The 21,514-nt window shown below is 56.4% G+C and overlaps 9 protein-coding genes across 9 annotated transcripts; 6 read left to right on the top strand and 3 right to left on the bottom strand.

Annotated features, from left to right (window-relative positions):
- The first annotated feature begins 1,895 nt into the window (after positions 1–1,895).
- On the top strand, positions 1,896–2,490 carry N657DRAFT_407189 (uncharacterized protein). Its single transcript, XM_062787229.1, has one exon. It carries the CDS (start codon positions 2,049–2,051, stop codon positions 2,376–2,378), a length of 330 nt encoding a protein of 109 aa, XP_062641925.1. The 5' UTR covers positions 1,896–2,048; the 3' UTR covers positions 2,379–2,490.
- Positions 2,491–2,601: 111 nt separating this feature from the next.
- Positions 2,602–3,687, bottom strand: N657DRAFT_638249 (glycoside hydrolase family 62 protein; the record flags this gene model as incomplete). The annotated part of the gene is made up of 1 exon (XM_062791570.1): positions 2,602–3,687. One exon carries the CDS (start codon positions 3,685–3,687, stop codon positions 2,602–2,604), a length of 1,086 nt encoding a protein of 361 aa, XP_062641924.1.
- Positions 3,688–3,918: 231 nt separating this feature from the next.
- On the top strand, positions 3,919–6,276 carry N657DRAFT_667314 (carbohydrate-binding module family 42 protein; the record flags this gene model as incomplete). The annotated part of the gene is made up of 8 exons (XM_062795394.1): positions 3,919–3,970; positions 4,373–4,473; positions 4,513–4,746; positions 4,779–4,829; positions 4,897–5,010; positions 5,047–5,218; positions 5,274–5,655; positions 5,790–6,276. The coding sequence occupies 8 exons, from the start codon at positions 3,919–3,921 to the stop codon at positions 5,845–5,847; spliced, it is 1,164 nt and encodes a 387-aa protein (XP_062641923.1). The 3' UTR covers positions 5,848–6,276.
- A 672-nt stretch (positions 6,277–6,948) lies between these two features.
- Positions 6,949–9,535, top strand: N657DRAFT_407195 (thiamine diphosphate-binding protein). Its single transcript, XM_062787230.1, has 3 exons — positions 6,949–7,654; positions 7,719–9,060; positions 9,112–9,535. Exons 1-3 carry the CDS (start codon positions 7,160–7,162, stop codon positions 9,369–9,371), a joined length of 2,097 nt encoding a protein of 698 aa, XP_062641922.1. The 5' UTR covers positions 6,949–7,159; the 3' UTR covers positions 9,372–9,535.
- Positions 9,536–10,620: 1,085 nt separating this feature from the next.
- Positions 10,621–11,736, top strand: N657DRAFT_584169 (cyclin-domain-containing protein; the record flags this gene model as incomplete). Its single annotated transcript, XM_062789731.1, has 1 exon — positions 10,621–11,736. One exon carries the CDS (start codon positions 10,621–10,623, stop codon positions 11,734–11,736), a length of 1,116 nt encoding a protein of 371 aa, XP_062641921.1.
- A 610-nt stretch (positions 11,737–12,346) lies between these two features.
- On the top strand, positions 12,347–13,873 carry N657DRAFT_584141 (uncharacterized protein; the record flags this gene model as incomplete). Its single annotated transcript, XM_062789729.1, has 4 exons — positions 12,347–12,449; positions 12,534–12,743; positions 13,472–13,678; positions 13,752–13,873. The coding sequence occupies 4 exons, from the start codon at positions 12,347–12,349 to the stop codon at positions 13,871–13,873; spliced, it is 642 nt and encodes a 213-aa protein (XP_062641920.1).
- A 142-nt stretch (positions 13,874–14,015) lies between these two features.
- N657DRAFT_651593 (uncharacterized protein) lies at positions 14,016–16,147 on the bottom strand. Its single transcript, XM_062794195.1, has 3 exons — positions 15,692–16,147; positions 14,519–15,637; positions 14,016–14,470 (listed from the first exon to the last, which is right to left on the bottom strand). Exons 1-3 carry the CDS (start codon positions 15,853–15,855, stop codon positions 14,371–14,373), a joined length of 1,383 nt encoding a protein of 460 aa, XP_062641919.1. The 5' UTR covers positions 15,856–16,147; the 3' UTR covers positions 14,016–14,370.
- A 2,161-nt stretch (positions 16,148–18,308) lies between these two features.
- On the top strand, positions 18,309–19,959 carry N657DRAFT_667309 (uncharacterized protein). The gene is made up of 2 exons (XM_062795393.1): positions 18,309–18,439; positions 18,493–19,959. The coding sequence occupies exon 2, from the start codon at positions 18,518–18,520 to the stop codon at positions 19,871–19,873; it is 1,356 nt and encodes a 451-aa protein (XP_062641918.1). The 5' UTR covers positions 18,309–18,439; positions 18,493–18,517; the 3' UTR covers positions 19,874–19,959.
- Positions 19,960–20,066: 107 nt separating this feature from the next.
- On the bottom strand, positions 20,067–21,466 carry N657DRAFT_685438 (uncharacterized protein; the record flags this gene model as incomplete). Its single annotated transcript, XM_062796779.1, has 4 exons — positions 20,067–21,001; positions 21,061–21,144; positions 21,198–21,281; positions 21,334–21,466. 4 exons carry the CDS (start codon positions 21,464–21,466, stop codon positions 20,067–20,069), a joined length of 1,236 nt encoding a protein of 411 aa, XP_062641917.1.
- Between the last annotated feature and the right edge of the window lie 48 nt (positions 21,467–21,514).

The following is a 21,514-nucleotide window of genomic DNA, read 5'->3' as shown; positions in this document are numbered from 1 at the left end:
ATCACCATGTGTTCGACGGTCTCTCGCCCTTCTCCGCATTCGCAGCTAGGTGTCAAGACCTCCGGGACGCCCCTTTTGAAGAGGAAGTCCCGCAGGCCTATAGCCCCAGTTCGGATTTGGACCAGCAGTGAACTTTTCGCCTTGCTCAGGCCCTCTTGCCTCCTTAGAGTCTTGTCTTTGAACAGGGTCTCCTGCTGATGGTCAAAGTCGTCGGCTGGTCTCGTGGCTGCCCGGCCGTCTCGTTCCTTCAGCCACCTCTCCTTCCAGGCCTCCTGCATAACCCTGTCTGTGTCGGCCGTTCTCCCTGTTCTGACTACCATATAGCGCCCCGGACAAAGGGCAAATACCGGTTATTCATCCTCGACGTCTGTGACGGCGCCTGACGTCGGAGTGCATATGGCGGCACCTGCTTTGTTATGTGACCTCTGCATCGCGAGAGCTCTTCTAGCTTCTCATCCTTTTCTCCCCATCGTGTGATTAGCAGAATTGAGTCCCATCGGCAGTGCCCGCGCACCTCGCCTAAATGTACGCTCGTCTCTCACAACGGCCATGAAAGCCACCACTCGATCAAATTCAGGCGTTACTACCAAGAGTACAACGAACATTACGCTCTATATACCTCCGCATTCCTCTCACTGTGATGGGCTGAGCCCATGATGGCCTCGGCAACGCTCGGCCGTGGTATCATGATAACGTCATCCTGAGGCAGGCAGTGTCTGTGTGTTCCGGAGCATATAAGAGCTGCCCTCTCTTTCTGTCATCTAGTTCTCTCTTTTCTTTTCGCTCTCCATTCGGAGCAATCTAGTCAATCATTGCCCCGCCTTGTGCATCATCTCAACGCCAACGCGTGGCCCGTAACAATATCTTCCAGGTGAGCAAACTCGAGTTCCTCTGGGCCTTTCGCGAGGCCTTCTTTGCTTCCATGACGGAGTAAAACACATAGGGTGGCTTTACAGGGGCTTACTTTGTACCGTACGATCCAGAGAGGGCGCATTCCTGGCTGGATATAAAGCTTCTGTTGAACTGAGTGGGTTCCTTGGCACCAAAATTCACGGACTGAGCACTGATGTTCAATGCGAGACTCTCAGTCAACACAGATCCATCACAATGACGCAGTTCCTGACATAAACGTCATATCATAGCACACTGTCTCTATATAAGGGGGGTAATTCCCCTGGGAGGATTAGAGAGGACATTTTGTTCCAACAAGAAAGGGACATTCTGAGGCACCCTAACCCACTAACTTGATCCTTCATTTGTGTGGTCACTCTGGAATCGTGACTACAATTCAAGCTTCGTTTCATACCTCAATCTGTTCAATACCATTTGGTTGATCTAAGCTTACTTGAGCATGTAACTGTTGGCTGCCCAACAGCTTCGTATACCAACACCTCTATATTCACGGCCTGGCACTGCACAATCCTAGGTCTTGCAGATACCATATAAACCCCGAGAAGCCGAGTTGCAGTCAGCGCTCATTAAAACTCGCATTACCAATCATTACAATAGCTCCCCGACTTCGATGTTAGCTGGTGTAGACCAGCTCACCAAGGGTATAAAGGCTGTAATGCACCAGGTTCGCTCCGTAAGGCCAACGAAAGCGCCGGAGAGCCAAGAAAACACGTGTGGAGCTTGGAGGATCACTTATTATGCAAGATCTACTAGACCAGAAGGCTATAGGTGGGGAGGCAGCGCAAGAAACGCAGCAAGATGGGTAGTGTTGCAGGGGGGGTTCGTACATGGGGTCGATGCTGTGGTATGCGCGGCAAGCCTGGCCATAATACGCGTAATTTCCAGGAACCCGCGGAACCATCTGATTCATCTGTTGCCAATATAATTAGTTAGTTCCTAATGTTGATGTGCTGTAATTGAGAATCATTGTTGCGAGGTAGTTAGAGGTGCGCCGCTTGCTCATGTACGTTAAATAATTACAATGAGCAATAAGGACAGAGGAGCGGTTACCAAAGGGGATCGATCAGCAGACGACCAGACGCCGTCGATATACTTGTCACTCGGATGCCTTCTCGACTCCGAGAAAATTATCCGATATGAACATTTCTTGCAGCAACCGCAAGTTTAAAGCCCACCGTGCTGTTGTCTACACCCAGTCGTCCTTTTTGATAAAGCTCTTACAGGCGGACTCGTCGTGTGATACATTAAATAGCTTTCCGGCCGTGGTCGATGAGCTCTGCACGTGGACCCCGGACACCGATGTCGCGTTGTGCAAAGATGTCTGCCGTCTGGCCGGATTGCGCATCAAGGAGGATGAACTGAGGGAGCGGACGGACTGGGTCTTGAAAAAACATGGGGACTTTGTTGTTGGGGTCATGAATGCCATGATTGAATCTGACAGGCGCATTTTGGCCGGACCGTTCTGAGAGAGAGTCTAGGTTGACTGTCGCACGAAAGATGGATGCGGAGTCGTTAGGACTCGGGAGTTGCGCTCGTTTTATGTCCAGATTGTTCTAATATTACTAGTACCAGAGTTATTCTGTCAATGTCCGTCTGGTCATCGAGAGGACCACCCAGAATCCCATGCCCTACTTAGCAACTCGTTCGTGACATACAGACAAACCAGGTCCTAAACCGCACACACCTCCCCTAGGTGCACGACTTGATCTGCGTAAGCAGCGCCAGCCGCCACGGCAGAGCGTTATACTCTACCCCGCCCCCATTGGGATCCATGCCCTGGTACAAGAACCGCAGCGGCTTGGACGTATCAATGGTGAGCGTCTGATCCGTCAACGACCTCACCACCTCGCCATGGCTGATACTCTTCGTCCACGGCTCGACGCCCTCCCCAAACATAACATTATTCGACCGCGCAAACGGGTTCTCATAGGTGTCCGCCAACGCCGTCCAGTCGCCGTCAATCCTATCTGACGTCCACGCGCGGAACCACCGCTGCTCGTCACTCCCAATTGCCTCGATAAGCAGCAGATACTTCTGCTTCCCCTTGCCGCCCTTGATGGCGTACACGCACGAGGCCTCCCACAGGGCGTACTTGTTCTGCAGGTCCTGCAAGGCGATGACGGGCTCGTTCATGCCGGCCGGGAAGTCGGCCAGCTTGGTCTGCGAGCGGTACAGGTGGCCGTTGTCGTCGGACGAGAACAGGTGGCAGAGCTTCGCGTCGCAAATCACCCACATGTCGACCCAGTAGCCCTGGCCGATGTTTTGCTCGATGATCTTGGGCATGCCGGCCGGGTAAAACACCTGCGGTGCGGTCCAGCCCGCAGGGTTGCCGATGTCTGGGTTGGTCGAGTAGGCCGCGTTGCCGTTCTGGTAGACCAGGTACCAGAGCTTCTGGGGGCCAAAGTAAAAGACCTGGGGCGCCGCGCGGTAGCCCGTGCCGATGGGGCTCTGATCGAGGTAGTAGAAGGGGGCCGAGCCGGCCTGGGCGAAGTCGGTGAAGTTGAGGTAGACCAGGTTGTAGCCCTCAGCTTTGGCCGTGCTGGCAAAGACGTGGTAGGTGCCGTTTACTTCGACGACGGTGGGATCCTTGATCCCCGCGAGGTTGCGGCCGTCGTCCTTTGGGCCTATGAGTGGGCCGGTGGACTTCCATTTGAAGCTGCTGGGCAAAGGCGCCGGTTTGCGTGCGGCAAGGAAGGAGGAGCGCGAGTCGAGGCCCGGGACAGCGCTGACAGCACTGGCACAGAAGGCCGCGACCAGAATCGCGATGGACCGCATATTGCAGATTAGTGAGACGCAGCCGAGAAAGGAGCGTGGCAGAAGTCCGACATGGACCTTGAAACCTGAAGGCTGGCCATCTTATACTTTGCTCGACGCCAGATCATCCCGTCCCTGGCCAGCAACGACGTTGCCGACGTTCAGGACCGAGGTAGCGTCCGTAACATAGCCAAGCAAATTCACCTCGAATCTGGCATGTTGCTAGCGATGTCCACTTCCTGAAACGGTAAAATGGTAGACATCTCCGTCATTACCTCCGCTTGCCAAGTGCGCCTCCAGGCCTGTGGGTGATGAGGAGGCTTGAAGGAGACATGTTGCAAGCGGACCTGCCACCCAACCGGGTCCTTGGGTGCTCATGCAAGGGGATAGGTACTGTAACCTCGCAAGCTCTACCGAGATGGACGTTTGGATCTTGAAACCCACGACAGGTTATTGGTGCGCATCCCCGGGTGATTCTGCTCATTCGTCGGCCGATCTGTGTATTCAACCGGCATACACTTAGAGGCGGCAGTGACTAACGTTTGTGGTGGGGAAGAATACATATAACCGGCGGGATTTCACTCCCGGACCTGCGCTAACCAGCCTTGTCAGTTTAAGCGATCGGAGTAAGCGGACGTGGCTCCGCCAACCCTTCATCTCTCACTGAAGCTTGGGCCGTTGTGTGGAGAGCGATACAGATCACAAGCTGTCTCCTCGCCGCCGGTCGCTGTTGGCCGCATGGTTGGCAACTCCGGCCATTGTCTAGTCAGCCGTGAGCTACATCAGCATGCTCATCCAGTAGTTGCAGTTCCGCACATTCTCAGGCACACCGACGGGTGCTATTAGTTCACGGCGATCGTGCCTAAGTATGACCGCATCATCTCGCGCCAGGCCCAAACCATCCAAGCGCTCCAAAACGCCTCCAAGACCACAGTCCGGCGGCGGAGATTTTCGAGCGTCGGTAGCGGGCAGGTCTGGGGCCCGGAGTTGCACTTCATCGACGGAAAATGGTACATTTATGTGGCCCTCGGCGTGGCGAACCAATGGCGCATCCGGACCTTTGTGCTTGAGGCACAGGCAGTAATCCTCTCACCGCGTCGTGGGTGGAAAAGGGCGTCATCAAGAACAACTGGGACACCTTCTCGCTGAACGCGTCGACATTTGTCGCCAATGGCACGCGGCATCTGATCTTGCGCAGCAGGAACCGTCGAGGTCGGATGGAAACTCGAGTATCACGATCGCGCCGCTGTAAACCCCTGGACGATCCGCGGTACGGCCTTCGCCATCTCCCGTCCAACACTCGCGTGGGAACGCATCGGGTACAAAGTCAACGAAGGCCCCTTCGTAATCCAGCGCAATGGCAAAGTCTTTCTGACCTAGTCGGCCAGCGCGACGGACCACAACTATTGCATTGGGCTGTTGACAGTGTCTGCAGGGGCGGACTTGATGAACCCAGCATCGTGGAGTAAGTCGCTGAATCCTGTTTTCGTCAGCAACGCCAATACCAACCGGTGGGGCCCCGGACACAATCCCTTCACTGTGTCCGAGGACGGTGTAAGCGACATCATGGTGTACCACGACCGCGGATACCGGGACATTTACGGGAGACCTTTTGAACGATCCGAACCGGCGGACGACGGTACAGAAGCTGTACTGGAAGGCGGACAGGACGCCCGACTTCGGGGTGCCTGTGCCGGAGGGAAACACGCCGCTCAGGCTGCGGTCGACGGCTGAGAAGGGTGGCCATGTGCAGTACTACGCAGGAAGCGGCAACCCAAGTGGAACTCCGGCGTTGCCTGACACCCAATTCCGCATTGTCAGTCCGTGTTTGGTTGGCGGGAGTACCATCATGTTGGAATCGACGAGTTATCCAAGCATGTTCCTGCGTCGGGCGAACAATGCGGAAGTGCAATTTGAGAGGAGCAGCGCGCTAACCTCGGCTGCAGCAAAGGCGTCGGCGAGCTTTGAGCGCCGTCTGGCGATGCTGAGGTGGTGTCGTTTGAGGCGTCGAATGCGAAAGGACAGCATATTCGTCTGGAAGCCAGCGGGAGGATCACCGTGGCGTCGATTGGCGAAGATGCAAAACAACAGTCCACATTCTTGGAGTAAACCACGTGCGGCAGGGTAATGGAATTCGCAGATGCAGCCGCAGTGCTCTGGCACACGTTGGCCATCTCTTGACCTTCCTTAAGATGGTCCTTGCCGGGCTGTATTGACAACGCACGAGCGGGCCATGGTTTAATCCGGCTTGGGCTCTGCTCAGCGCCGGGTCCCGGAGTACGCAAGCTGGTCGGCGGAGTGCACCCCGTCGCGTTATGACTTATCATGCCCTGGTTCGTGCTGCACAGCTTGGCCAAATTGATTTGAGAGAGGGCTGTGGGAGCGGGCAGCTGTGGGCGGTCTATATCGGTTCCAATCTCGGTGTTCCGAATTGAATTTCGGTGTTCCGCAATTCGGATGTTCAAGAGAAGCTCCCATCAACCGAGACGATCTCTGTCCACAAACGGAGAGACCCCGGTTACCCCGCATTCAACGGGCAGCTAACTCTAAATTGTTAGTGGCTTGGGTGGAGCGGCGATGTGCGGAAATCCTCGGCTCAGAAGGTGGTGCTGATTTGCGGCAGGTACAGAACTTCCGTGAGCATTTCTGTTATTAAACCAGGCGAAATTGAAAATGTGCAGATAGTCGAAAATGAACAGTAGAGAGAAGAACAACGCGGAATTGAATTTCCAGTTGAGCCGGCCCTCATATGTCCAAACCCAAGAGACCTGGAATGTATGTTCCAGGTTGCCTGGGGTGGAAAGCCCCAATCCCACAAGGCGCTGGCCCCACTGAGAACTGAGAGCTGTCTGCGGGGAAATGCGGAGCACCTACCGCACAATCGAACGACTAACCTAAACAATGAAACAAGTCGACGTCCCTCGCATGAGGGTCGTTTGCTCGCCGTCGATGGACTTGGTGAGGTTCGTCTGACCGTAGCGCTGTTATGTAACCGGATGCCTGCAACAGCCGAGACGAGCAGGTCATTTGACTTCTTAGTCGTAAGGGGGACAAGGGGCCCGAGGGCTTAAGCCGAGAGCACTTACACAATCTGACCATGGCTCGGACCAATAAATAGCAAGTACCAGTGTTCTGTCTCTTTATCTGCATCTTGAACCGACCGCAGAGGAAACGACGCCATCTTTTCGGAACACGCAAATGAACTCACTCGAGTCCGTTCTCCTCAAAGAAACGTAAAACAACACCACGTTCACCCGAGAGGCACTGCGCCTTTGCTTCCGCCAAGACGGGACGGATCGAAGGAAGGGAGAATTGGGCGAAGATCGAAGGGAAAAGGCGTCGGAACAACCCAAGGGAAACAACCTCCGACTCTTTGGCCAACGGCATAACCTTTTGCAGAGCACCCACCCCATCGGCCCGGACTTGGCACCAAAGCCCGGCCGTTGGGTGTCCACTTTTCCACGAAAACAGCACCCGCACCGCATCTGCCGCGATGCCACCCTTGCTCCGCGCAACCCCGCCCGGGGCGGCCAGGGCCAGTCAGGCGCTTCAGAAAAACTATCGCCGTGCCGTTGCAGTAGCCGTGACAGGGATCGGCCGTGCGGGCGTCGGACGGTTCATCTCGTCTTCCACGCGCGCTTTCGACGGGGGACATGCGACAAATCAGGGGAACATAACCCCGCTGCCACGCCCCAACAGAACCATCCCCCTGGTACAGACAACTCCCCTGGTTAATGACACCATACCCAGGACGGCAACCGGTTCTTCTCCTACAACGCAACACCGCTGGTCGTCGACCCTCGCCGCCGACAATAAGCCCAAGATGTACACGACGTCGTTCGCCTTCTTCGAGGCGCTTTGGGACGCCGGCGTAACACACGTCTTTGTCAACCTGGGATCCGACCACCCCAGCATCATCGAGGCCATGGTCAAGGGTGCTCGCGAGAAGAAGGGCCAGTTCCCGCGTATTATCACCTGTCCCAATGAAGTACTCCTCCCGGTCTCCCTCACAACCCTTTTTGCCCACGCCCACTGCTGACGTGTGAGAACAGATGGTAGCAATGTCCATGGCCGACGGCTACGCTCGCCTCACCAACAAACCGCAAGCCGTAATCGTGCACGTGGACGTAGGCACGCAGGGGCTCGGCGCGGCGGTGCACAACGCGAGCGCGGGGCGGGCGCCCGTCCTGGTGTTTGCCGGCCTCTCGCCCATCACGCAGGAAGGGGAGCTGCGCGGCAGCCGCACCGAGTTCATCCACTGGATCCAGGACGTGCCGGACCAGAAGCAGATCCTGGCGCAGTACTGCCGCTACGCCGCGGAGCTCAAGACCGGGGTGAATGTTAAGCAGATGGTCAACCGCGCGCTACAGTTTGCGCGGTCTGCGCCGCAAGGGCCTGTGTATCTGTGTGGGTCGAGGGAGGTCATGGAGATGGAGATGGAGGCGTATCAGATTCCCCAGGACCAGTGGGAGCCGGTTGAGTTGGGCGGGTTGCCGAGCGGTGCTGTGAGGAAAATTGCCGAGGCGCTGGCGGGGGCGAAGGAGCCGTTGATGATTACGGGGTATGCGGGGAGGAATCAGGCGGTGCCGGGGGCGTTGGTCGAGTTGGCGAACACGGTTAAGGGGCTGAGAGTGCTGGATACCGGCGGGAGCGATATGTGCTTCCCGGCGGATCATCCGGGTTGGTTGGGGGTGCGGTATGGTGTCGAGGACGTGATTCGCACGGCGGACACCATCATCGTGTTGGACTGCGACGTGCCATGGATCTCGACGCAGTGCAAACCAAAGGAGGATGCCAGGATCTTCCACATCGACGTCGATCCCCTAAAGCAGGTCATGCCGCTGTTTTATATCCAGGCGCAACACCGGTATCGGGCAGATGCCTTGACGGCTGTCGAACAGATCATTTCGCTGCTCAAGTCGGATGAGACGTTCAAGACGCAGCTGACGGGGGCGGAGAGCGAGAAGCGATGGGCGGCTCTCCAAGACTCATACAAGAATCGGTTGGAAACCATCGAGGTGCGGTCCCAGCCGCTCGAGAACGGCGAGTTCGGAACCAGCCATCTCTGCGCGAAGCTGAGACAGATGTGCCCTGAGGATACCATTTGGGCCGTCGAGGCCGTCACCAACACCTTGTTCGTCCACGACGGTATCCAGCCAACACTCCCCGGGCACTGGATCAACTGCGGAGGTGGCGGCCTGGGCTGGTCTGGCGGCGGCGCTCTCGGTATCAAGCTTGCGACGGAGTACGAAGCCCAGCTTAAGGGGGAAAAGGGCAAGTTCGTGGTGCAGATTGTGGGCGACGGGACGTTCCTCTTCTCTGTGCCGGGCAGCGTGTATTGGATCTCGAAGCGGTACAATATTCCCGTGCTGACGATTGTGCTGAATAACAAGGGTAAGCAGTGGCGATAATGGTGTAGTCATAGGGTGGTGCTGACTGTTGCAGGCTGGAATGCGCCCCGCAAGTCGCTGCTTCTGGTCCATCCGGACGGATTGGGTTCGAAAGCGACTAACGAGGAGATCAACATTTCATTCGATCCGGCTCCCGATTACGCCGGCATTGCCAAAGCAGCGGCCGGCGGCGACCTCTTTGCTGCGCGGGTCGACAAGGCAACAGACCTGGAGAAGGTGCTCAAGGAGGCCATCGCGGCAGTCCAAGGGGGACAGACGGCCGTAGTTGACTGCAAAGTCACGTCGGGATGCTGATCTTGTCGCCTTTCCTGTCCTGCCCGGATGCCTTCATGTACTTACTGTATCGGTATGTAGTTGCCCTCTTGTGGGATGAGTGTCGAGCGCCGGAGTTCGATGAGGCGTTGCCCTCAACGACGGGCTGAAGGTTTGCATGTGGGGAGTCAGCTGGGTCATTCGCTCTATCCGAGCCAACGAGGCGAGAAATGTTGCAGAAACATGCATGTGCCATACATTTACACCGCATGGCGACTGCATAGTTGGTGATACCTAACCAAGCGCCGTGACCTTGTCAGCTTCGACTGAGCATTGGCACCCTGTCACGCGGTGAACCTCGATTCGCGGCATGGGAATTCCAGCCTGCAGGGTTGGAGTAGAGCCGCGCACTCAGGGCTGTCGAGGTATAGAATCCAAATACCCTGCATGCACTCGATCATGGGCTGGCCCTTGGATTCTGGACCGTCGCCGGGGCCAAGTCCTGCGCGACTTAGCGGAAGGCAGAATGGCCCAGCATCTGTTCTTGCATCTCCGGTTGGATATTTGCCACGTCCAACAACCGACAAAGGCTGTGGAGTTGCCGCAGGTGAAACAAGTGAATGCTCAACATTTGCGCAGAAGGCACAATCGGGCGCGTTGCTTATTACTGTACGTTGCGGCAGTGGCGACAATGACTTTGATTGGGCCACATTGAGTGTGATTGGGGAAATTCCTCAATGTGCTGCGCCGGTCAAGTGAAAACGCACTGACCATGAGGGGTTCCAAGGCCGCATAACATGCAGATGAGTTCGAAGTTCGAGCTTTCAACCATCCATCCCACCATATCAGGACATGGAGGTCTGATCGAATCAGTCCACGTTTGTCGAGAACCGCGCAACCTGCATCACCATTCTCAGAAACACTCTTCCGAATTCCACCCAAGCTTTAGCGCGGAGCGGCTAGACGGTAGCGGACCCAATCTCCTCCACATCCACCAATTTGCCCCTCTCGACCAGGCACTAACGGGCCCCACCTACCCTTTGATAACTCGCATCATTGAGACACCTGACAATCGGTCGAGAACAGAGACCATGATATTGGACCTGGCAAACTGCGCGAGACACAAGACCGTGGAGCCGCCCTGGCCGACTTGGTGAAGTCCAGGGGCGTGCCCCCTCCGTCAACGACGTCGGATCATCGATTCAGCGACGAGAACGAACCCCCGGAGACCGAGAGCTTTTCGCTAGGACGCGGCCCATTCGGAAGTCAGGAAGGCACGGATAACATCGACATGGCTGAGGGAGAGCCACGGCCCGAGGCTTTGACATTGGAGCCGCATGCCGCCAGTGGCAGCGGCCCAAGCCCGGTCCGGACGCCGCCGCCGCCGCCCATTCCTTCCACCGACCCCAGACTACAAGCCGCGACGGCGCCGGACGTGCAGGTGCCGTCACCAACCCTAGCGGCGCGAGTCGATGACATCTTCAAAGTGTCTCCGCAGGCGGCCCTGAGCCTCTTCAGCACAGGCGTCGAGGCCTTGGTCAACATGACCGGAGATGTCCCGCCCACGCCGCCGCCGAGAAGTCCAACACTACCACATATGAGAGGGATGGAGGCCGAGAAACAGAGTATTGTGCGGTCCAACTCGGAAAAGAGCCTGGCTAGACTGGCTCAACGGGCCAGTGCCGCAACCTCCCCATTACCTGGGCGCTCCCCTCGCCAGAATGTGAACTCGGCTTCGCAGCCGGCTCCCGGTCAACCTGCAGTACCAACAGCAGGAACACAGGCGCAATCCATTGACGGAGTGCACTTGCGAGTGCCAAATCCGGCGCTACAAGCGGCCCCTTCTATTTCGGTGGGCTCGCCGCAACCGCTTTCACCATACATCATCGTGGGTGAGAATTCGCAGCCACTCAACCTGCAGCACAGCGCCATCACCCGCAAGTTTTACTGCCGCGTCCCGCCGCCCATCTCCGTAACCGACTACTTGCTTCGCATACACCGCTACTGCCCCATGTCGACCGCCGTCTACCTGGCCGCCTCGCTCTACATCCACCGGCTGGCTGTTCTGGAGAGAGCCATCGTCGTGACCAGGCGGAATGTCCACCGGCTGCTGCTCGCCGGGTTGAGGGTGGCCATGAAGGCTTTAGAGGACCTCAGTTACCCTCACGCTAGGTTTGCGAGGGTCGGCGGCATAAGCGAAAAGGAACTGGCGAGGCTTGAGATTAGTTTCTGCTTCTTGACTGGCTTCGAGCTTGCTGTGGATGTGCCTAAATTGAGCCAGCACTGGGACCTGCTGCGCAGGGGAGCCGAATGCTGGAATTTTCTAGACCAAGGGACGCATCAGGGGACTTTTGTACAGTTGAGGGAACCAACAAGCGGGAATAGTGGCGTTAGGGCGCAGGCTTGAAGGCTTTGTGATACCATATCTGTTTGAGCATCAATCAGGTGGTCATCATCGGTGTGCTTGGCTTTTACTGCATCGTACGGATGTGATGCAGACGTCATGCTGTGTGACTGACCTGAACTACCATGGTGGGTCACAGTTTTGTCCGATTTCAGGGTGAACCGAACCAACACAACACCCTACTGATCGCAGTTCGCTTCCCCTCAAAAGGCTACTTCGCTGACTTTTGAGCTCATCAGTTAAATGATAGTTGGAGTAGACCGCAGCCTACCGTCAACCAGAACTCGCCCAGAAGTGGCTTCATGCTGCAGCAACGCCGATCACCAAACAGCAGCCAATCCGCGGTCAATAAGAAGAGAAGTCATGATTCACGACTACGTTTTGTCCCTTTCTCCCGCACCACTGCACAGTCAGATTCCTACATCAGACGGGACGTCATCGATTCATTACCACTCGAGTCTGATCCCATATATGCCGGCTCATTTGTCCTACTTGAGCCTGTCCTTCAACAAGCAACCACTGGATTTGTGAACACTCGGAAACAACGGTAATCGTTTCTTCACAGATCTATCTTCTACACACAACTTTCTTATCAACCACCATCACAATTGCCATGGACGAAGGCGATATCCCCCAAGAGGTCCCCGCTTCCGCTGACTACGAAGGCGAGCAAGAGAACGTGCTGCGCGGCCACAAAGCCACCATCTCCAATCCAAGTACGCTTTCTCTCCCTTGCCTTACGGCCGAGCTTGCACATTTTCTTCGTAGTTTGCTGACACTGGTTGATCCTGTCATTCAAGACACCTCTCAGCAAGCCAAGGAGAAGGCACGCAAGGTGCTCGAGTCGTACGACGAGCCATATGACGAGTCCACAGCCAGTCACGGAACGACTGAGAAGCAGGAGAAGGACCCGGGCAATGTTGCGCGTGGGCTGAAGGCGAGCATTAGCAACCCCGGCGTGTCTGAGGAAGCCAAGGAGGCCGCCAGGGAGAAGTTAAAGAAGTTGGGTGGTTAGTGAAATGCCTGCATGTTGTTAACTTCCATCATGACGAGATGATAAAAGGCTCGACGCAATCAACAATGGGTCTTCAGTCAATTGTCTTTGTTGAACGTAGCACGCGATATTCGCATCTGAGCACCAGGGCACCGAGTGAGAAGTTCTCATCTATTGTCATGGAGTGACCGTAGAATCTGAGTGTCATCAGGCACGCTAAAACCACTCTCAACAAAAGAGAGATTCAACATAATGAGTGTCAGCGTGGTGAAATATAACATTGTACTGCATATTTACTCCTGCCGTTTCAACCCAGTTCTCAAACATCGCAGATGCTTCCAGAGTTTCAGTTCTCGAAGACCGGCTGCTAGATCTCGCTGCCAAGCGCTGATCCTGACAGACGGTTCCGAGTCTCATTTTCCTACATTCCCATTCTGACAGCAATGAGTTGGCCATCGGCGCCACGCTGTCACCGAAGACTGGTTAACAAGTCTATAACGTCACTTTTCTGCAGTCATGATCCAGAACCCACTTCCCGTCCGCCTCAACGACCAGGAACTGATTGATCTACGTCATAGACAATCAGAGATCCTATATTGATAATTCTTGGGCAGCTCTTTATAGCTAGAAATGCCCTTCTAACACACCAAGCATTCAACTTGAGACGGACAACACATACTCAAATCACAAGCTCATATCGCTGAACCCTGATCCACCGCACAAAAGCACATCCACGACAACTAGCCCACCCCAAAATCATCATGTCCGGTCAAGCAGCCCCGTACCAAGTGGACGAGCCCGGCGCCGACCTCCCGCGCGGCGCGCCCCCCGGTCAGGTCAGCGACCCGTCGTACAAAACGTCCCAGGGCGAAGCGGTGCCCGTGGTGGATGATGACGCGCCCCTCGACGACCCCATGAAGCCGGGCAAGGCCGACTCGGACCAGCAGCTGGGTGAGTCTACAAGTGGACCCTTACTGGCGGTTTTGTTTCCTGTCTGAAGTGTGCTGATGAGGTTGTGGAACAGAACAGGACGAGCGCGAGGCGATTGACAAGGGAAATATCATGAAGGAGAGGACTCGCCATGCTACGAAGCCGGCTGGTACCTATGCGGAGCCGACTGACGAAGAGATGGGGCTGAAGGAGTAAATGTGGGGTGGGAGACTCGTTGAGAATTTAAGGGGGTGGGTGGTGGTGCTGTTCAAGGCGTTGGGCATCTGGGCCGTTTTGTAGTTGATTGTGTATTAAGCGGAGACACAACCCGTGTGGCGTCTTACCATGCTCTTCCCGGTGCTCGACCACAGTATTTGACCTAGATTGATGCTTCGATTATGGGCAATGCTCGATGGTTCTTGGCCCCTTGGGTCATACTTGGCTCCTTTTAAAGGTGACACAACGTGAGATGTGAGATGAACCATGTTAAAATGATAGTTACCACTCGACTGCGCTTGTGAGTCTGAAATACTCACAGGCAAAAAACTGGATCGCGACTTGAGGCAGTGGCTTAAGATGATTTGTTCATAGACTTGGATTGCGGCATGGCTCTTTTGGATATCTGGCAGGACCTGCTCATGAATATTGGTTTCTCGCATCCGGCGATGAACAATGGGCGCCCTCTGGAAGAGATCTACAAATGGAGAGCCGACTCAACTGCTCGAAATGATCCGTTCTATTTCGTCGGGATCCTTGAGAGCTGGGGTTAGGTTCTCGGCGCCAACCTTGGTGATGACCACATTGTCCTCGATCCTGCATCCAGTTAGCGGCACTCAAGAGTTCCTGGGAAAATAGACATACCGAACACCTCCAACGTCCCAATACTTCTCCAGCACCTCCGCGTCAATGTGCTTCGCATGCTTCGGGTCTTTGAGGAATGGCTCAATGATGAAGCTGCAGAAGTAGATCCCAGGCTCCACCGTCACGACACTCCCTGCAGGCACCCTCCCCCTGACGCGCAGGTACCGGAACATGGTGTCCTTGTCGGCATAGTTGGGATTGCCGCCGGTATCGTGCGTATCCATGCCGAGGTAATGCCCCAACCCGTGCGGGAAGAAGGCGACGCTCGTCCGGTTCGCCAAGATCTCGTCCTTGTCGCCCCTGAGAACCCCCAACTCCAACAGGCCGTCGATAGCAACCTTGTGCGCCAGCAGATGCATGTCGTCCCACAGGACATCTTCCTTGAGCGCGGCGATGCACTCGAGCTGCATCTTGAGGACAATGTCGTAGATGGCCCTGCTCTCCTTGGTGAACTTGCCATTGATGGGGAATGTCCGGGTGATATCCGAGGCGTAGCAATTCCATTCGGCGCCGGCATCCAGCAGCAGGTTCAGCTTGCCCGCAAGCGGCGCATTGTTGTGCACATAGTGCAGCGTGGCGGCCGCCCTCCCGCCAGCAAAGATACCGTGGTATGCCTGGTTCCGCGCGCCGGCAGAGATGCACGACGAGAGAAACACGGCCTCGAGCTCGCGCTCGTTCTTGGCGTGCTTGACCTTCTCCATAACGGCAAGGTGGGCCTTGCTGCTGATGACGTTGGCCTTTGCGATCATGGCGAGCTCGTACTCGTCCTTGACGACGCGGCAGACCTCGATGGCCTCCTTGAGGATGGAAAAGTTCTTGTCGTCGAAGCTGAGGAAGGTGACGTGCTCCGACACCTGGTGGGGAATGGCGAAGACGGTCGACCTCCTTCGCTGCCCACCGATGTGTGCTAGTTCGGCATTGACGTCGGTTGTGTACTTGACTTCGTCGACGTCGTACTTTTGCAAGGCTTCCTCGGCGGACACAGGCAGGCCGGACCAGATAACGCTCTCGGGGTTAACAGGCGGGATGAAGAGGGTCGTCTTGGACGAGTCCATGTCGTGGATCACATACGAGTCGGCGAGCGGGCAGCCGGTGAGGTAGTAAAAGAAGCGGCGCTGGCTGGTAAACTCGGTCAGCTTTGGCAAAGTGAGAGAGGCTGCCGGGTCGACATACCGGAAGGGCTCTGGCTCGTCATTGTCCTCTAGCAACTTGGTCATGCGGCTCTCGAGGTAGAGCACGCCGGTCGCATCGGGGATTTTGGAGCGGATGTAGTCGACGACGCGCTTGGCGTGCCGTTTGGCAGGGTACTTGCCCTGCAAAATCGTGTCGTAGTCCATGGTCCGCGGGCTGCTTAGGGCTCGTCGCTGGAATGAGGTGGAAGTTCGGGCCACCCGAAAGATTCTCGAGACAATGCTAAAGGTTTGCATTACACAGGAGAGGAAGCGCGGAGCCTATCGTCAGACGGGAGCTCAACTCACAGGGGGGGCATGCGGGAGCTACGGATCGCACAAAGCCCCGCCAAGCGTCTTGGCTCGGCTTCCACCGGCGTTTTGTAGTGAGCCGTATCCGGACTCCCAGGATTTCTATCATGCCCAATTCGCATCTGTACACATACCATACTTTAGGTACCTAAGGTGATGCGAGTAGCTGTCAAGGTAATATGTAACCACATTGTGAGATGGCAGCTTAGGATAGCTTAGAGTTTCCTACATAAGGTGGCACACAGTAAACCCTGGGAGGCCAACGTGTTCACGTGGCAGCTCCACTACCTGGACCTATACCCCGCCAACCGAGCCAGCAGTGGGTTCCATCTCCTCTTGGAATTATTGAAATCCTGTTCGACTTCAAGCGCCCCATGATGTGGATACCTCCTCCACCTCACTACGGACGTACAGGACAAATATGCCAACTTCAGCTTCCAAACGTGGCAGCAGGCTCGAAAGCGAGAGGGAGCATACTCACTCTCAGCATCCAATCTGAGCGGCGGATCCTGTGCGACAAGACGCTGTTCAAGTGCCGTTTGCACACTGCTTGTCTGTACTTGTACAAACACAATACAAGAATAGCATCTACACGTACGTGTTTTGGGGCGGAGACATCCATCCACACACATGACAGGCCATCCACTTCTGCTCACAATTCCCGTCGAACTCCAGTTAGCCATCTGCGCTCAACTGTTGGATACTGGGTCGAATTCATGGAGAATACGACATCGCCAGCAGTCTAGGAGAAGCTGATCATAAAACCTGGGAAAGCACCGTTGTCCACTATCCGGCGCTCGGAACCTCGCTCTCACCTGCAAGCACCTTAGAAGATCGTTGCCCCGCTCCTCTACCAGTCGATCCTGGTTTCAATCAATGGGCCAGGACCCTTTACTCGACTCATCAGGCACTTCTCACGTGTCCCGGGTGGTGCAAAGCTTGTCAGCAACCTCGCTATTCCGTGGCGACACTGGCCGGCTTAGTCTTCCGTCGGACTAAGCGGCATTCCTTTCCCTAGAGGCAAGCCGCTTGGGTATTCAGATGCCAGACTCTTGCACCATAAGCCTCTCCACAGCATCGTTCCTCATCGACGTGCTGTCTGTGTCAGGATCCGAATATCTGAAGGCTCAACATTCGCGAGCCGACAATCGAGGAACCTGAGGACTCTCCAGTAATTCCCCTGGGCCTGGAATATGCCAGGCGGCTGCCCGAAAATTTCGTGCTCGGCTCCTTGCAACGCCTCGACACGATATCACTAGTTCGCGCCGCAATGTCGGGGACACATATGACGTCGTTGGCTGCCCTCCTGCACCGTGCACCTGCACTCACCTCGCTTTGTCGTAGATGTTGCAACCGGCATGTCTACAGCCTTAGCCAGTGTTTCTTGCCGCAGCTTAGGAACCTTCGCATCCTCAACGTCTCACCCGAGGCTCTAGAAAGCGGGCACGGTGTTTCCGGACTCGAAAAGTTAACTTCAATCGAGGACACCTTCGACCTAGACCCCAGGGCCTGCCTGTATCCCTGAAAGAAGAGCTAGTCGAGTAATGCCCTGTTGCGCGCGCTTTGGAAAGTTTGCTGCCGTTGAGCTCCACGCTTTGTCACCTCAAGATCCGCTGGCTATCCTTCGTACCTATCCACCTTCGAGCCTTGGACCTCCTGTCTCGCTTCGATACCTTGCAGTCCCCTGACTGATCTTTCGTGGTAACTGGCCTTGGCCACTTGGAGACTCCGACATTTTTATCACCAAACTGCCACATGGCATGCAATCGCTTCGCATAGTCGCCCAGAGTATCATTTTCGACATTGCCCGACTGAGTTCGGAGCGAGTTTAACGGGGCCAGCTGCCGAAATTCAAGTCCTTCGGATACACGTACATCTGGCAGATTCTGGGGACCCCGTAGCAAAGAATCTGAAATGGAGGAGCAGGAGGCTGCGTTGTTCAGGGGAACAGGTGTTGACTGTGTGTCAAAGCGGTGGAACCGGTACGCTGAGCAATGAGAAGTGGCAGGTCGAGGGGATGATGCCTGGGGACTACACCGTATAATATATCTGGGAGCTTGGGAGAAGCGATGTGGACTGGTACCTCACCAATGGCGGAAGGTAGCATGCTAATTTTAAAGTCTTTCGGAGCAGTGACTTTAGCCGGCCAAGTGCTCTACAACATCAAGGTCCAAGTGCCGTCGGATAAAGTGATGAGCACCAACACACACACGGAGTATTTAGGCAGTCGGGAACGTTAATCACGGCGGCCTCGAATCCAAGTAGAAGCCCATATTGGCATGCAATGTCACAGACAGTCGCCCTGCCCTGTCCAGGCCACGTTGGCCTCATTCAAGCTATGCGCATCATACATGTAAACACGAGCAGCTTCTCGCTATCACGCCTAACCAAAGTCCCAATGACAAGCCAGATCCTCATACACGCAATAAGCCCTAACATCGTCCGTGATTGACCGCTTCTCTCTTTTGGATAGCCGCAACTGACTCCATCAAGGCCTCGCTTCTTTTTGGCTTCTGACATGACGCGGAAAGAGCTCTCCTTGGCGCGCGTGCTCGTCTTTGGGCTCCTCGCTCCCTTGGTGGCCGCAATCACTAGTACTGAGGGCAAAAACAAGGAGAAAATTGATGCACCGTCAGCAGGTTCGGGAGAAGGTCTAGCATACGAGCCTATTCAGAAAGTCGAGGTCTACGCAGACAATGCAACAGCACCAGCTTCTCGAATTCCTCCCGTCGAGGGATGGTGGGATTCCAACATCTGCTCGGGTGACTTCTGCGTCTACACCAACTGGCGGATTGCCAAAGGGCGAGGACTCGTGGCTGTTACGAGGGCGGAGGAATTCCAAAAGCTCGAACGCATCGAAGACCACCTCAACCGAGGAGAGAACAAATATCTCCAGGACCCCGTTCCCTTCACGACGACCGAAATCCTCAACAAGGGACCCGGCATAACCGCCACACAAACCATCCGCCGCGGCAAACCCCTTATGGTCTGGTCGCCTGTGCTCATGGTCCATAGATCTCTCTTCGACCAGGTGCCCAAGAAAAAGGAACGCACCCGCCTCCTCGAAGCAGCCATTTCCTACCTTCCCGAGGCCACCCAAGCTACCTTCAACAAGCAGCGTCTCCGTCCCGGTGAACCCGACATCACCTCCAACCCGCGCTCCGTCGAAGAGATCCTCCTCGCCCATCCGTTCGAAATCGACCTCGGCTATGCCGCGCGCAAGCTAGACGAGCTCAACCACTCCAAGCACTACGTCAACTACCCGGAGATCTCCGTCCTGCAGCACGACTGCCGCGCTAATGTGGCCACCTACATCGACAACTCCTTTGCCCTGCGCACCACCGTTGCCCGCCGCGTGCAGGCTGGCGAGGAGCTGACGGTTACGTATGTCGATCCCTTCCTGAGCAGGGCCGAGAGGTCGGCGTGGGTGAAGCGGCATCGAGTTCCTGCGCAAGGGACTGGGACGACCGAGGGCGGGGTTTGCCCGTGCAAGGCGTGCAGTCTGCCGGGCGGGGAGAAGGGCGAGGAGGCGGTCAAGGGGGAGAAGAGGCTGAAGGAGATACTGGCGATCCGGGCGGAACTGAGGAACCATGATAGTACCAAGGTGGACTTTGCCATGATTGAGCGGTTCCTGATGTTGTACGAGGAAGAGAGGTTGCACGTCAAGCTTCTGGAGGCGTATGAGCTCGCGGCGCTCAACTTCAACTATCTCGGGGATGACAAGAGGGCGAAGAAGTACGCGGATTTGGCGGTGCAGGCGGGCATTGTCGAGGGCGGCGTCGAGTCGAATGATGTGGTGGCCATGCGGGTTATGGCGAAGGATATCAAGGGGCATTATTCGTACCGATATACACTCAAGAGACGGGGCCTGTAACAGACACTAAGATAATGGGAGGGAGGGGTTAACGACAGGCGGTGAATTTCGGTAGCCAAATTGAACTACTTTGCCCTATCCAACTCAAACGCCAGACGCCTCGTTCTGCATCCTGCTCTGAACCTGTTGGGTATCATCCGTGCATCCAAGCCAAGGCAACTCAAACACCATCCAAAAGCCTATAATCAACCCGCTAAGAATACCTCCACTTCCAAGAATCTAAATCCCTCTGTATCCTCTCGATCCCTTCCCTTTCCGGCTCTGGCAAATCCTCGTCCGCAACCAGGCCAGCTTCCCTCGACCGATCAGCCGCCCACCACCTCTCAGCCTCCAGCTCCCGCTCCCTCCTCCTAAGCCTCTCCAAATCATCACTCAACCTCTTTCTCTCCCTGTCCATTTCCCTCTCCCCGCTTCCCCCGAACCGGCCCCTCAGCCCCTCCCAATCCATCCCAAAACCATCCACATCGAGCGACGCCGCCCTCCTCTCCCTCCTGCTCGTGTGCGACGCACACCGCTCGCGATCGAGCCCCACGCCCAGCGTGCTCGACGGGACAGCACTCAGCCGCGGGTTGGCACACCCGGCCACGACACAGACGTGCCGCTCGCAGTGGCTGCCCGCGAAGCGCGCCTCGGCGCGGCACCCGGGCGTCAGGCATGTGTGGCTAAGGCAGAAGTCACTTGTGATTCCGCCGGAGGACGACGACGACGACGCAGCGCGCGGGTTGACGCAGGATGCGGTTTTGCACGTGTGCAGCGCGCAGTGCACCGAGCGGGCGCGGTTGGGGTAGAGGACCGGGTTGGTGCAGTAGGGGGTTGTGCAGAGGTGTCTGAGGCAGGCGCCGCCTCCGTTTGGGACGGACAGCGAGCGGCGGGCGGCGGAGCAGTCGGGCACGGCGCACTTGTGGGAGGGGCAGTAGCGCGCGCTGCTGCTCGCCCAGCGGGTGCAGTCGGCGACCAGGCAGCGGTGCGTATCGTAGTGGACGGCGCAGACCAGGTCGAGGCGGCCCGAGCGGTGAAGGTGGGCCGGGCGGGTGCAGCCGGGAACGGTGCAGGACATGAAGTGGGATGCGCAGCGCCGTTGTTGCTTGTCGGACGCGCGGAGCCGGCAGTCGGGGGCGGAGCAGCGGTCTGGATAGAAGGGTCAGTGAGTTGGGTCTGAGGAGCGGTCGGTGGAACGGAGGACATACGCCTGATGCAGAACCACCGGATGTAGTCGCGTGTCCCAACGAACTCGCCCATTGCCTCGCAGCCGGGCTCGCCGCATTTCAAGTCTGTTTGTTGTTAGCATCGAGCTCCCTGTGAAGAAGTTTCGAGGAAGACTCACGGTCGGGGCAGTACCTCTCACCCCGGGCTCTCGGCGTGGCGCAGTGGTAGCCATCCTCTTCGGGGTACCTCTTGGCGCAAGTGTCTGACGGACGGTTAGCTGAAGGGAACGGTGTCATGGGGCTTGACTAACGTACGGTCCGAGCAGTATTTTGAGTAGATCCTCTGGCCGACTTCGTTCTTGCTGTAGGCGTGCTTCTTGTGGCAGCCAACGACCTGGCATCTGCGCCCGTCGTCGGTCGGGACGTCCGAGTAGTCGGACCACAACATCTTCAAGTGGTGGAGTGGAAGCTGTAGGTCGACTATCGGGAAACGATC

The sequence above is a fragment of the Parathielavia appendiculata genome, assembly GCF_033297405.1.
Source record: "Parathielavia appendiculata strain CBS 731.68 unplaced genomic scaffold N657scaffold_59, whole genome shotgun sequence".
In the NCBI taxonomy this organism is placed as follows: domain Eukaryota; kingdom Fungi; phylum Ascomycota; class Sordariomycetes; order Sordariales; family Chaetomiaceae; genus Parathielavia; species Parathielavia appendiculata.
Note: the sequence above shows the minus strand (reverse complement) of the source record. Positions and strands in the feature narration are given on the sequence as shown.

Coding starts and splice junctions, on each gene's coding strand:
- N657DRAFT_407195 (XM_062787230.1), top strand. CDS start 7,160: ATGCCACCCTTGCTCCGCGCAACCCCGCCCGGGGCGGCCAGGGCCAGT. Junction 7,655..7,718: donor TTATCACCTGTCCCAATGAA/GTACTCCTCCCG, acceptor GTGTGAGAACAG/ATGGTAGCAATGTCCATGGC. Junction 9,061..9,111: donor GATTGTGCTGAATAACAAGG/GTAAGCAGTGGC, acceptor TGACTGTTGCAG/GCTGGAATGCGCCCCGCAAG.
- N657DRAFT_651593 (XM_062794195.1), bottom strand. CDS start 15,855: ATGGACTACGACACGATTTTGCAGGGCAAGTACCCTGCCAAACGGCAC. Junction 15,638..15,691: donor GACGAGCCAGAGCCCTTCCG/GTATGTCGACCC, acceptor CGAGTTTACCAG/CCAGCGCCGCTTCTTTTACT. Junction 14,471..14,518: donor TGGGACGTTGGAGGTGTTCG/GTATGTCTATTT, acceptor AACTGGATGCAG/GATCGAGGACAATGTGGTCA.
- N657DRAFT_667309 (XM_062795393.1), top strand. CDS start 18,518: ATGACGCGGAAAGAGCTCTCCTTGGCGCGCGTGCTCGTCTTTGGGCTC.
- N657DRAFT_407189 (XM_062787229.1), top strand. CDS start 2,049: ATGAACATTTCTTGCAGCAACCGCAAGTTTAAAGCCCACCGTGCTGTT.